Source organism: Xiphophorus couchianus, chromosome 21 (genome assembly GCF_001444195.1).
Source record: "Xiphophorus couchianus chromosome 21, X_couchianus-1.0, whole genome shotgun sequence".
NCBI lineage: Eukaryota > Metazoa > Chordata > Actinopteri > Cyprinodontiformes > Poeciliidae > Xiphophorus > Xiphophorus couchianus.
In genome coordinates, this window is record NC_040248.1 from 11,116,934 (window position 1) to 11,132,244 (window position 15,311).

Consider the following 15,311-nt stretch of genomic DNA (forward strand, 5'->3'; position numbering starts at 1 on the left):
GTTGCAACCCGAGCTGGTGGAAGCATGTAGATATTAGGAGGGACTCCTGGTTGGCACCCTGATGAATCCCAAATCTGATTTTTCTGAACTCTGCTGTAAATACTTCTAATATCTGAGTTGTTTCAGTATCAATATTTTTGTGTCCTTTTCACAAATTTTTTTCAGGATCCCCTTTTTAACCGACCGTGTCTTATTTTCAGTCACATTTGTATGAATATACACTAAATAATATTACATCAGCTGCTAAAAATACTAATAAACACACAATATAAACTTTTGCCTTTGGTTTTTTTAATCATTACTGCAGAAGTACATGTCAGCTGAAGACAAGTATTGTGAATTTCTAATTATATGAGCAGATGTGTTGAAGGAAATAAAATCAAAAACAGACATTTCAGTATAAAAAAAAGAAACTGTTAGGCAACTGAACTAGCATGACAAATTTACCAAAAATGCTTATAATCCACTTGTTCCCCAAGTAGAACCTACATACAACAAGCATTTGTTTATTATTTTATGATAAGAATATGGACAAACTCGATAGAATCTTTCTTTGTAGGTACAGTGAACTGTTCAAGTTTTCAAACGCCTGCTTGTTGATTTTATTTCAGGGATCATTTTAAGGCTCATTTTTTAGAAAAGACCTGAAATCACATTACCAAGTGAGGACATTAGCTGAATTCTAAAATATAGCATCTGTTATATATATTTATATAAATACAAAACAGGTAAAATATAAAGACTTTCTTCCAATCAAAATCAGTTTTAAATGCAGGTTATTCTCTGTTGGTTGCTTTGGCTTCACAGGACAAATAAACCTCTTTGTTCTAACTTTTTTCCCTTTAGTCAAAAGAAATGTTACAATTGTTAAGGCAAATGAGGAACCCAGCTGGGGATGTTTCACTGGAATGAATCATCAGAAGGCGGTGCGTAGGAGAAGCCCAAAAAGGCATCGTCAGCTTCCATGACACTGGCGTTGACAATGGAGTGTTCTTTAGTCCAGCAGATGGAGTTGGGAACCATCTCCTCTGTGAACTCGGGATCAAAGTTTGCGATATCGCTGGAACAGCTCTGTCAAAACATTCAGAAATTACATGGCTCAAAACAACAAAATACATGCAGCAGGTGTAATGATAGACAGTAGGAAAAAGTGTCTCAGAGATGTTAAATTACATTTGAAAAATAAGGTAAATGATGTGTGAAATTACACCATAAAACACAATGTAATGACAGAAAAATTTGTCCTGTAAGTTACACTGCATTATGAAATACACAACACTGCATGAGCATAGTAACTGGATTTTTTGCTCAACTAATTTTAAGTAAGTATATGATATTGATTACTTCTATATTGAAAACAAAATAAATTGTTATAAACATATAATCCTGACATGGGATTGCCAAGTTGCATAAAATTGACAAGACAGTCAAGGCAAATGTAAATAATATATTTACCACATTAGGTGTAAATGGAGGTGGGATCTTTTTCTCTTCAAGATCCTTCCAGTTTATTGATAAGAAGAAACTGTGGGTTTTGATCTCATTCTGAAAAAAAAGACATAAACCAAGATCATGACTTTCTATTGTCAAAGGATTCCTACACATTTGTGAGGTTGACATTTAATACTTTTCCAAACTCACATTTCCAGACCTGCCTCTTTTTCTTGCATAAATAGGAAGGTTTATAAGGGGTGGACGATGGATGGAAGGATGCAAGGATTGAAGGAACAAAAAAACTGAAGGACAGAAGGAAGATGAGAACAAAGGAAGGAATGGAGGACTGAAAAAAGAAAACAAAGGAACAAAAAAGAAAGGCAAGCATTTGGATGAAAGGTTGAAAAATGGATAGAAGGACAGCTTTTAGACAACAGGAAAAGAAATAGAAATATTTCCATACTTTGTTTTTTTCCCCAGACTCTGGGAAAAACTTTAATCAAATTATATACTTTTCTAAACTGTGCAGAAACTCTGTTCCCATATCAGCCAGCAGAGGGAGCTGCGAAAAACAAACTTTTTTAATATTTATATACCACTTTGTGTTGGTTCTTTCACATAAAATACCATACAACACAATGGTATTTTATGTTATGTTGACCACAAACATTGACGTTTGTGGTCGTAGGATGAAAATCTGAAAAAGTTTAAGTAAAAAGAAAATGTGAATTAACACTCACAAAGTCGTCTCTGGAGCCCAGTCTGTGTGTGCGATCTTTCTCCAGCAGACCCTGAAGGAGAGACCAGGCTGTGCTGGAAGCTCCAGGGCGCATTGCTAGCGGTTTGTGGAGAATGTTGTCATACATCTCATGTGTGTCCCTGCTGTAAAATGGAGGCTAGAGCATAAAAAAAATTAACAGCGTTAGCAAGCCTGACTCATTGTGATGATTCAACAGTTTGTGAAGACTATAAATTTTCACACTTGAATGATCAAAACAACTGAAGAGAAACTCACTAAACCAAAGAGCATTTCATACAGCACAGATCCTAGACACCACCAGTCCACAGTGTTATCGTACGGCTGCTTCCTCAGGACTTCTGGAGCCAAATACTGAAGAACAAAAACATAAATTTGACATTTGATATTTTGTTTTAGTTGACAATGTTTGTGCGGATGCTATCTATTTTCCCTGTAAAATGCAACTAAAGCAAATCATTCTTATGTGTTTAACTCAAAGCTTCTGTAAAGGTTGCAGGATATGTAGCAAACATTCACGCTACCTCAGGAGTTCCACAAAATGTAGAGGTGGTATCTGTCTGGGAAATGCCCTCCTTGCACAATCCAAAGTCAGTCAGCACGATATGTCCCTTCAAAGATAAGACATGGACATTTTTAGATAACGTGCCAAACAAGCACCTCATTATCCCCAGACACTGACACTGTCTCTATTGTTGCCAGGAACGCTGCCAGCAACGTAACCCCGTCAGTCCCATTCACCGTCTCCTCGCATGACGCAGTAAGGCCTAATCCAATCACATGCATCACCTCCAGCTGGAAATTACAAGATGGGTGCACAAATTCCTAGAAAACTGGAGTACGAACTCTGAGCACGTAAAAAAAAAAAACACAAACAAAAGAAAAACCTGTCCAACAGAACGACACAGAATTGACCACATGCAGGGCATAAATGAAAAATTAAAACATTAACACTCACCTCCTGGTCAAGCAGGATATTTTCTGGCTTTAAGTCTCTGGAGGAAAAATAATAATAATAAATTATTCTTATTAGAAATCAAATATCTGATTGAAATGTAAATATATTTTGATCAAACTTGATCTGCTATACACGGTCTAAAGTTGGAATATGGACTCAAAAAACACTGAGCGCTAATTGTCTTCTGTCTGGGCACTAAATGGTCAGGCTGTTAACTACATTTGAGAGCTGATTTTGCATCTTTTTGAGATGAGATAACAATAAAGAGAGTACACATGATATATTTTTTTAAAAAATACCTGATTTGTGAGAACAAAAGAGAAATAAGAAGATATAGACTAACTAGTCTCAACTTCATGTGCCACATACAACATGACGATGCACAAAATATGCTAATAGATGAACGGTGTCACCTGTCAACATGAAAACCTTTTACAAACTGTTCATATTGGGATAGTGGCCCCTGAAAACTGTAACTCACAGTCATGATACACAGTCATGTTGGAAGAGGAAGGGGCTCACTAGTTGATTACTGAGTCCACTATCCCTATCACTAACCACTATGCTGACTGAGTTATCATTCAAATAATCAGTTCTATACACCAATTAATTCAACAGAACTAGTTTCTAATGTAACTAGAGTAAAAGTATTCATACCTCTTGACCTATTCCGCATTTTATCATGTTACAAACACAAACTACTGCATTTCATTGGGAATTTGCACAATGTACCAACACAAAGTCGTTTTTTGATTTTACATTCAGCTCATCTGGGTTTGTCTGAAACTGAATCGTTCTTCTCAAAGTAGCTCAAGGTCTGTTACAGTGAATGGAGAGCATTGGCAAACATCAACATTTAAGCCTTGCAGCAGATTATCAATTAAATCAGGCCTTTAACTGAACAACATGGATGCATTTCGATATAAAATCATTCTATTGTACCCTGGCTGTATGTTTAGGGTCGTTGTCCTGCAGAAAAGTGAACTTTGTCCCAGTCTTTAGCCAGAACTGCCCCGTCTTAAATTTCATGCTTCTTCCAATTAAACATAATCAGGTTCCTTGTTGCTGAATAATAGCATCCCCAGAGCATGATGCCACCATGACCTTGTGTTAAGGTTAATGAGTTATTCTTGCTACTCTTCCATAAAAGCCAGATTTGAAGAATGTACGACCAATTGTTTTGGTGTAAACAGATTTGCCCATCCTGAGCTGTGGCTCTCTGCAGCTCCTTCAGAAGTGGAGCTCCTGGCTGCTTCTCAAAGTAAATCTTTCCTTTTCTAGCCTGACTGTTTAGATCGACAAGTTCTTGGTAGGTTGGTCAACGCCTTTGCATTTTGGATCAGCCAGGACTTTATCTTTGTCCTTCTTGGTCTTTAAGATGCTGTTTGTTCTCTATAAAAAGCTCTAAAGCATCACAGAATAGCTGTATTTACACTGACAGTCAACTGGTTGACTAGATTTTATTTAGAAGCATATAAGTAACAGGGACTAAATGCCATTGCATGCTAGACCTTTCATATTTTCATTAGGAAATCCCATTTCATGTCTTCTGCTCTTCAGCTATGCATTAACCCGTGTTGGTCTTTCACATGAACTCACAACAAAACAACTGAACAAGTCAACTGACAATATTGTTTTAGTACATTTACAAAATATGTCACAAGAACCTTAGCCCTAAGCAAAGCCTGTTTCGGCATACCTGTAAACAATGTAGAGAGAATGCAGATATCCGAGCGCACTTGCCATTTCAGCAATGTAGAACTTAGCTCTGGATTCTGGAAATGTCCGTTCTCTTTGAAGATGAAAAAAAAGCTGAAACGAGAACGTTGCAGTGAATTTTTGCCAGGGACACAGCAACATACAGGGTTTTGTTTTCATTCAGATTGAAAATGTAGTGATTTAACATCTGAAAAGATTGTGTGCATGCACAAAAGAGGCAGGTTCACAGAGACGCAAGCTGCCATTAGTCATTCTCACAGTCACAAATTGCAACTTAAAAAAAGACTGTGAATCACACTTGACATCAATCTCCAGAGGAAGTTACAGTCAAAAGTCATTTTTTGAGTAATGCTGTAATTTCTGAGAAGAATTTCAAACATGCAGATGTTTGAGCCAGAAAATAACTGCTCCAAGGTTATTCCAATCAAAGCTGCTCAGTGCTTCTATCCTGTGTTACTTCATTCCACAGCTGAATCATGTGAGTCAGTCTTGTGCGCCTCATTCCCTCCTAACTGAAACAACTCACTTCTCCTCCATTGACGAAATCCAAGACGAAGTACAACTTGTCTGTGGTCTGAAAGGAATAGTGAAGCCCGACCAGAAAGGGGTGTTTGACATTCTTCAGAAGCACGTTGCGCTCTGCCATGATGTGTTTTTGCTGATTGGAAGAATAATTCACAGGGAGGGTTACAACACAGCAACACCAATGCGCTCATATGATCGTCACGGATTTGAAAAGTTACCTCTTTTCTATTGAGAATGACTTTTTTCTGTAAAACTTTGACTGCATAATATTTTCCATCGTGTCTCCGTTTCGCAAGGAAAACCTGTGTCGCAAGGAAACAAAGCAAGTTAGATGTTGCACTCAGAGGTAACCATAGTAATTCCCAAACTGATTCTCACTTCCTGAATAGAAAGGCCAATAGATACAGAACTAAAACTTAGTTGTTCCTCAGCACAAAACTGAAACAATTTTCATTTAAATAAACTTTAACACATAGGTGCCTCAAAATATTACTAAAAAAACATGTCTTGTTATTTATTACTCAACATGTTGTCTAACATTTCAGGGTATTTTATTGGGATCACTACTAAACAAGCAAAGCACTGTCTAGTAGTGAAGTGAAAGAAAACTGTTTTTGACATATTCTTATAAAACATAAATTTAAAAAGTGTGGCATGCTTTTGCATTCAGCCCCCTTGACTCTGATACCTCTAAATAAGCTCCAGTTCAACCCATCGCCTCCAGAGGTCCTTCAGTTCAATAACTCTGAACAATGAGAGGCATTTTTAGCACTGGATCATACTTACAGGTATCAGACTAAAAGAGGCCTTAACACACATACACACGCACACCTGCACCCCTACACACACATTTAAACTGTACTAACTAGGTAACTTTTCAGGCAATACACATTCCTAGATTTTATAGGGGGTTCAATATATAATAGTAGGGTACGTTTCTCTGAAGGTTTTGGTTTCAATGTGACAAAAAGTAAAAAAAAGTTTAAAGTGTATGAACACTTTTGAAAGGACTGCATATTTCCCAATATTGCAGGGTTCTCCTACCTTTCCAAAACTCCCCTTTCCTATAACTTTTAAAAAGTCAAAGTCTGTAGGCTTTGCCCTGAAAGACAAAGATACAACATTAATGTTTGTCACTACTTCCTGAAGGACTAAAGGGAACAAATGTTTCACACAAAAATTACCCAAAGAAGGACACTTACTGTGGATTTCCAGAGGGTCCCAGGTTAATGTTTCTGGAGGTAGCGCTGTTCTGTTAAACACCAGACAAACATTATCTACATTAACTACCATGACATAACTAACCGAGGAGAGCTGCGACAGAAGCCACACACTTTCAACAAACATGTTGAGATTCTATTAGGTTAAACAGGATGTTTTAGAAGCAAACATTTCATGCAGCTGTTCACATGAGTCTTTACTTACTTTATCATCCTCATCCTCAGAGGCATCTGAAAGTTGGTGCTTCCTGTCCATTAGAAGAAAGCTCCTTACATCTGGACTGTCATGTTTAATTTGGAACAAAGAAATTAATAAAACATCAGTAACAAACTCTAGACAACGCAGAACTGAATAATAACACTGTAATACTAAATGTTGGTTCAATATATATTAAATCACCAAAAAAATCTTTTAAATGTTAGTGTACACAGGACAAAAGAAATATTTCATTTGAGTAGACTGTAGATTCATTTTAAATGAGCAGCAATCATATCAAGCAAAAGTCCAATACAATGTTAGAAACTAATTTGCACATCATTTAGTGTAATACATATTTGTGAAAAATAGCAGGAAGCCAGTAAGATGTTTCCTAATTGGTCAACAAGATCGCAAACATTTTTGTTTTTATTTTCATTAAAAAAAATAAGAACATTCCAACAAATGTTAATAGAAAACATGAAGAAAAAAAGATAACGCCTTCAAAAGTAAAAATTGAATAAAGTAAAACAGACAGGAAGAAGGCGCTCCAGCTTAGCTGAGTTGATCCACTTCCTTTCTAATGATCAACCTGACTCCAATAAAAAGATTGAGCATTTCCATCCACAGGTGTAGCTATTGTTTGGCAAGTGTTTTGTCTTGTCCAAGTTGGCGGAGAAGATGGAATGAAAGAAACTATTTGTACTTTACATGAATTAAAGGTCAGGAGAATGTGTAAATGTAAAACTCAATTTTAGGTTTGATCTGGAGCTTAGCCTGGTACTCCAATCTCTCCACATCACAATACGTCCACCATAAAAAAAACAAAAACATGTTGTCATCACATTATTATTTCCTCCAATATATTTGCACTTACTGGCTGGAAAGCTGAGGATTTGAGACAATCCGCTTGATGAATTCATGCAGCCCCGCTCTTCTTTGCTTGATGAATTCTGTAAGTAGGATGCATGTTTGAACAGAAACAACAAAATAGACACAAAATGCATCAATTTGACTATTATAGGAGCTGTCATTTATTAGCACTCACTCACCTGGGTCAAAATTGTCCCCAAATATCCTTTTTGCTGGTATTTTCAAGTTCATAGATGGAAACTGTTTTCTTAACTGAGTTGGAAAGAAAAACATAAAGTAAAAAGTATACAGTTAGCACCGCTGCTATTATGATAAAATGCAAACAATTCAATCAAAGACTCAAATTTACTAAGTAGCACATTTATTTGTGGAGAAAATTGGACTCACTGTGTTATATAGTTTATCAAACTCTGCGTATCGCCTGAAGACAAACCACTCATGTCTTCCAACAGACACCATCACTTTGTAAACCTGAAAAAAAAAACAGAAAAGGTTTTCAGATGAACAAATGGCAGAGTTTGATCATGTGTTTGCTTCAAAACTGTGAGAACCTAAACCTCAAGGATCCACTTTGACATTTCCAATGAAAACATATATATAGGAATGGAAACAACGCACTGTGTAGCGCTTCTTCTTGTCCCTCTGCTCATTGTGGCAGGGAATGCTGACATTAGGAAAACTGGACTGCTCCTGCATCTTGGGGTCTGTCAGCGTTCAGAGGCACCGAGTCGTAAAGTAATGAGCTCTCCTGGGTAAGACTTCAAGTGTGCAAGTGGCCAACCCTCATGCTGAGACTTTGCTGCATAGAAGAAAAGAGAATAGACCACTCTGAAATCCAGGAAGTGAAACTGGTGTTCATCTGACCTCTATACATGTCAGCATGTTGTGTCTGTCGAGTCCTACTTGGTCTAAAGAAAACTTTGAAAACTGAAATCAGTTTGATTTATCATTCAGTCATCGTCTGCTGCTGCTGTTGAAGGCCTCCTGTGCATGTACATGCTTGCACTGTGGTTAGATTTTTTTCAAAACAGCAAAAAATCCGTCGTGTACAAAATTAAAAGAAAAAAAAAAATAACATTCAACTTTTTGTAACTATAAAATTACAAACGTCAGCATCTTTCATTCAAGTTTCCAGCTTTGCACATTTAGAAACGGAGATTTTTCCATTCAAAACTGTGAACATTTGTAAACAGCAGTTTCCTAGTCTTGCCACTGACTCCGAGTAGGATTTAGGTCTAGACTTTAACTAGGTCGTTAAAACATAAGTCAATGACTCAATGCAATCTGCTGGCTTTCCTTAGGCAGAAACTCTTTGAGCTAATTTGAATAATAATAATAATAATAATAATAATAATAAATGAGCTTGTTATACTATTTGATGACTTGGATAACTTGGAATGTATGCGTAATTGAATTGAATTTTCCACAACTAAACCCAATCCATTTACACCATTATATACAGTGTACAATTTTAGAAATTATGGTAGAGAGATGTTTGAGATATTTTCAGGTCAGATTGTTAGCATTTTCAGTTTTTCAGTTGTTAAAAATGCAGTTTATCTACTGCTTGCTTAAAGTTTAGCCCGTATTAGAAACAGCCTGGGCCAGCAGTCCTTTCAGCTTCTCGAGCAAGAACATGAGCCCACACTGGTGGCAACAAATGAGTCGCTGAGCTCGTTATGGTAGACAAATGTTTAACCCACTCCTTCCTCAGTTAAAGCCTATAATTCCCTCCACGTTTTCACTGCTAATGTATAATTGTAGTCTATTCTGTTTTCCTCTTTGCATATGGCAGAGAGGTTAGAGTCAATTTCTGAAAACCTCCCTCCACTGTCATTCACTCATCCTACTCTGTCGCCCACACTCCTCTCGCACATGTGGTCCCTGATATACTCATCTGTTAAATACAATGCCTTGTTAAACCCTTTGAACCCTTGAACTTTTTCACATTGTTTCTCACTACGACCCCTTTTAATGTTATTCCAGTAAAATAGAATCCTGCGCAACTCACTGAGATTAGTAGCCATCCATTTGTTAAACAGAAACTGCAGTCAAAAACACACGGATCTCTGAAGACCCAACACATTCTCCCCACTTTTAGTATGTTAATGGCAGGATTATGCTGTGGAGATGAACAGGAATAGTTTTTTAGTTATTTCTACTTCAAATTTATACCTAATTTTAACATGGCTCAGCAGGTAGCATGTAAAATCTAACTTAAATATGTTTAGGTTTGCTCCTGACATAAAATGTGAAGTGTATAAGTACAGTACATTTGCCATGCACTATAAAGCTCATTGTGGAGGTGTAATAAACTTTGAGTCCTGAATACATACAGTTAGGCCCCCAACATTATTCATACCAAGAAGTTTGTTTCAACGAGACAGGCGTCTTTCTAAAAAATGCCGAAACAACATAAAGGAGGATTCGTCATCAGATTTGACTCGGGATTTTAGTAAACTTGATAAGATTAAATTTACCCTACGAGGTTCCACAACTAAATTTTTAAAGATTTGGCAGCCGTTTTTTGATTTTGTTCAGACATTGCCGTCCCGTATGGTGCCCAACTAAATTTAGCTTTTGCCTGACCTTTTTATTTACATTATCATATTATTTATCAAATTATTTATTTTGTCATTAATACCCATTGATGTACCTTTTTCTTAAATCCTTCCCCCCCCCCTTTTTTTTTTTTTTTTTTTTTTTTTTCTTTCTTTCACTATTAAGACCTATATTTATAGCATTGTACTTTGCACACAAGACTAATGTCTTTTTTATTTCTTCTTCTAACATATCTACTTTTTGTTTTTTCTTGTTTTCTTTTCTTATTCCTCTGGATTTTATTTGGGAAGGCTTATCCATGTGTTCTGTACGACTTATGTTCGGTTCTGTTATAGAAAAAAAGTTTACATATCTTGTTCATATATTTTTGTACATTTTGTATTTTGATGTTAAAACCTAATAAAAAAAAATTAAAAAAAAAAAAAAAAAAAGATTTGACTCGGGATGAGCTGATGCAAAACATTGATATTATGTCTAATTATGCTAACTCTGCGGTGGTATGAATAATTAGCCTCCAGAAAAAAATTAACACACAGGAAGAAAAACAGCAGCACATAATGACAGAACATGTCTAATTAGATTTCAGCCGTACTGTAGACTCTTAGCACTGTGCAACCTAACCAGAGAAGAACATCCTCGGAGTTGTATAACGTCTACGTCGCAACAAAGCCTTTTGTCAACGGTTCTGACTTGTCCATTGTTTGATGTCAGTGAGGTCAGCCCCAGTTTGTTTAATAGTTTTTGTCAAAGAAAAAAACCCTCCCTGTTGATTGCTCAGAACACACGGAAAGTCTTTGTGTTTACGTTCTGTCTCTCTCTCAGAGCGCTCCTGAACACATCCTGAAGGTAAATGTCTTTAAACGATCCCAGTCCACGGCCTTTTCATCCAGAGCTGGTAAACCCTGCCTTATAGTTTCACTTTGACTCACATTTGTGTATAGAAATAGATGTGTGATATTCAAAGTATCTTTCCCTTGAAAGCTGAACTTCTACACAGTTCAACGATTCAGCTAAAGTGGACAAGCCGAGGCAGATTTCTGTTATGAAACCCTCTAAGTTTATACAACAGAGGCTGGTACACGCAATGTGTGTAAAAAAAAATAAATAAATAAAATAAAAGGTTGGCACTTCCCCGGACTGTTTCACATCTGCTCCTGTTTTCATGGTGAAATGTCTCTGAACACATCGGTAGGACCCGCTTTTTAACATTCCAGAAATCCTACTGTCTCAGATAACCTGAGCTTGTGCTTGTGTAACTTATATAAATCTGATCCATCAGTACAAACACTCCCAAACCATTAAAAACAAATCCTTTGAGGGTAAATGACGACAAATGGAAATAGACCAGGTTGTTTGTACCAAATTTTTTCAAGCTCTACATGAGTTAAGTTGTGGTGACAGGCTCAAGAGAGGCTCGACTACAACAGAGAATCAGAAATAGCACCAGTGAATACCCTGCGGAAACGTTAAAGGTATTTTCTGTATCGCACATGTCGAGGAATTTGAGCCACAAAACCGAAGCTGAGGAGACAGTAGGGTGGGAGGCCTGACATGAATGCTCGGCGAGGCATGTGGCTTCGGATAAACAAAGCTGTGAGCGTGCAAGCTGAGCAGAATTGTGGGAGGAACCTGTTGCATGAGCAGGATGAAAACCTGTTTCAGAAAATAAACAAACAATTACCGTTTAACGTTTTTATTTCTCAAACTGTCATCGACAAGAATCCAAATCCAACTAGCTTGTTTAAAAAGCCTTGGGTTTAATAGATGACAGTTATTACTACGTTCTCATGTTGGAATCTAATTAAAATGCAGCAGAGACAGATCTCTGTTAGAGGAAGTGCAGCTGGGCGGCTTGCCTGGCATGAACTCGGTCAACCATGATGCAAGCAGCCGTCCTCTCCATTATCGTTGATCCTGAACCTGACGTTACGGCTCGGACGACACGTAAATACCGACAGGCTGCACCCGGTGATGACGGCTTGCTTTGTGCACCAGCGATCAAAAGTATAAAACAGAAATCAGGTTCCAGGGAGATAATTTAACTTCTCCTCAGCACAGCTACTTTGTAATTATTTAACGGTGTGTAAAATTATTCATATGCCTTGAACTTTTCATCCCATTTGTGAGGTTTCAACCACAAACTACTATGTTTTCTTCTAGAATTTTATTAATTTGACAAATCAAAATTTACAGAAAAAATATGGCAAAGCGTGGTGTGTATTAGTATTCAGCCCCCTTTACTCTGATGCACTTAAATAAAAGATAGTGCAGCCAATTAGTAAATAGTTGTAGATGTACAAATGTATCTGTTAATGGGCATCTGGAACTACATCACGTGTCTATTTTTTTTCTTCATTTATTTACAATATAGTTAATAGATCTACAAATAGGATTTATAAACAACAGATTCACAAATAGTGATTTAAAAAAAAACAACCTTAATCAAGTTTTTGTTTTGTTTTGTTTTTCTAATATTTTTTACATCTAAACATTTGGGTTGAAATATTGAATTGAGTTCATTCAAATATTGATTTATACTTCTGAGATGGATCAATACCTATATCCACTTTTCTCAGAGCAAATCATAGTGGCGTTATTGATTTTATTTACTGATAGAATTGGGTCACATTAATATTTTTTTAAATTATTTTTCTTCTAATTAGACAGGTATCAGTCAACTTGGATTAATTGAAATTGTGGCAGCTCTTCCTGTTTTGCAACCACCTGTAAAAATCAAGGAATAAGCAGTGAGGATCCATAAGTACTTGAAAAATAAAGAGGCAGATTTCCAATACCATGTAAACGAAAACAAAACAACAGAGAAATTGCAGCTGTAAAGGGACAGATAGTCAGAGGAAGAGTATTTTCATGTGACGTATAAGTATTTAAAGGGGAGGTGCTGTGGTCTGGTGACACAAAAATTGAACTTGCACTAAAACAGCATCGCATACCTTCCTACACACACCTTATGCATAGTGAAATGTGATGATGGGCACATCATTATCAGGCAAATTACGGATGTTCGCAGGAGTCATCCCTCCACCTGAGCTTGAATGAACCTTTGTGTAGGTCTGCAAGGTAATTTCCCAATCTAGAGTACTGCGGTTTGTGGTTATACAGGTGAACAAAAGGGCTGTGACCAAGGCTGACACAGCTGCATCAACAATCTTAGTAGGGAACCATGCTGCTGGTTTATACATCTGAAACATAATCTGCACAATCAGAGGATGTGGTACATTTCAAAAGCGATCAGCTACTCCAGTTTTACTGTAGGAGACTTGTTTGGCAGGGTCTGAGTATCTTTCACTTGTTCCTGGTGCTTAATTTTAAATCTAAACACACATCACGTGTATTAGAGGAAAAAGTCTCTCCAGCAGAGATCAGGGGAGGGAAAATGAGCCAGTGAAGGGAGGAGCTGACCACACACACACACACACACACACACAAAACGAAAATGACAGAGAAAATGAAGACATGCAGTAGATGAGAGATTCAACAGGCTGTAGTAAGATTTCGTGTGTATAACAACCCATTCAGAAAAAAATCTCGTATGATCCTCGGTGGGCTGTCAAAGCTAGGCAGAAAAGCGGCTAATTCCGCCGCTTTTACATTGTTTGAGTCCGTTAAAATACAGTTTTGTCATGTAATGTAATATTTCGAAGCTGTACGATTACATAAAGTAGCAGTAAACTCTGTTACCTCAAAAGAGTTAGCCGAAACTACGCTCTAAAAACTAGAGCAAGGTAATTGTTGAACGTGAACATTACGTACCTTACAGTATTTTTGATACTGCGTCCGTTTCTCCTCTTCTTTTTCAATGGTGACGTTTCGAACTGAAGCCTTTAAAATGTCCGAACAGGTGACATTTGTCCGTGAGACGAGAGGCTAAAGCTCCTCGAAGGACTCTTAAATCAAAGGTGTGTTTTGGTGGCTGTCCATGAACGCCTCACAAACGAGAGAAGCAGGAAACATCGGGCTTTTCCTGCAGCAGAAAGTTCCAATGAAATTAGTCACGGGAGCGCGCAGCGACAGCCCACCGCTACTACCAAACAGGCAGCGACTGGACATCCGGTGAGGTTTTTCAAAATAAAATCAGGAATCATGTATAGAGTTACTTTTGTGCATTTTACATATTTAAATATCTACGTTAAAATGTATTCCTGCTTCAAGAAATTTACTTACAAACTTAGACAAGTGTAAGCATAGGCGTAATAGGATTTATTGCATTTTAACCAAAAACTAAATATGGACAAAATAATAAACTAATTCAGCACCAGAACTTTTTTTTGGTGTTGAATTATTAAATAAATAGGCATATGAGCTCAACAACAACAATATTTATTGTTTTTAATCTGTTATTTGGGTAATTCAATCATCAGATTGGTGCAAAGTGTTTTGGTACACATTCAGCTTTCTGTTTCAAGAACCCCGAATCTTTAAAATAAGTATATATATATAGAAATGTGCACTGTGAACGCTGACATTAGCATTGGGAAAGTCTGTGCTTGCTGCAATATAGTTTGTATTGAGATTATATTTTAGGCTTGAATAGTTTTGGTGATAAGCAAGCTTCTTTTTTCACAATATTCTTTTTTTAGTGAGTTAAAGGGGGAATTCGGACCAGTGATCCTTGAGGGTCCAGTGTGACAGAAAAATTGAGAAAGCTGTTATTCCACTTCTGCTAAAACTGTATATTGTCTCACATATTATTTTGTTAAATAAGATTTCAATGACAAATAACTTTTGCACTTCGACTTACTTCTTCTTGTTTCTTACTTTAGTACTTTTTTAGATTGCGCTCTGTGGACCGAAATAACGTGAACTTTTATTTTCAGCTCACAGGAACTTTTATTTCCGCTCTCTACTTCTAAGAAGCTCAACATTGGCAGAAGTTTTGTAGGAACCAATAGTGTCACCTATAGGTGGAACGGTGGCACAACATGTGCTGTAGGATAAAAGTCTCAACTTTGTAAAATAGTGAACAAACAAATAAATCCTAATAATAATACATACATACATACATACATACATACATACATACATACATACATACATACATACATACAT

General features: G+C 36.9%; 1 protein-coding gene across 2 annotated transcripts; it reads right to left on the bottom strand.

Moving 5' to 3' along the window:
• Positions 1 to 269: 269 nt before the first annotated feature.
• On the bottom strand, positions 270 to 14,250 carry sgk3 (serum/glucocorticoid regulated kinase family member 3). 2 transcript variants are annotated; one of them, XM_028005201.1, is made up of 17 exons: positions 14,016 to 14,250; positions 8,301 to 8,481; positions 8,070 to 8,153; positions 7,862 to 7,934; positions 7,687 to 7,762; positions 6,819 to 6,894; positions 6,596 to 6,645; positions 6,438 to 6,495; positions 5,612 to 5,695; positions 5,395 to 5,526; positions 4,849 to 4,961; positions 3,150 to 3,186; positions 2,716 to 2,802; positions 2,450 to 2,545; positions 2,175 to 2,330; positions 1,456 to 1,545; positions 270 to 1,071 (listed from the first exon to the last, which is right to left on the bottom strand). In XM_028005201.1, exons 2-17 carry the CDS (start codon positions 8,376 to 8,378, stop codon positions 901 to 903), a joined length of 1,461 nt encoding a protein of 486 aa, XP_027861002.1. In that variant the 5' UTR covers positions 8,379 to 8,481; positions 14,016 to 14,250; the 3' UTR covers positions 270 to 900. The 2 variants fall into 2 exon arrangements, with proteins under 2 accessions (XP_027861002.1, XP_027861003.1); XM_028005202.1 differs by lacking the exon at positions 14,016 to 14,250 and having other exon boundaries at positions 8,297 to 8,481.
• Positions 14,251 to 15,311: the final 1,061 nt, after the last annotated feature.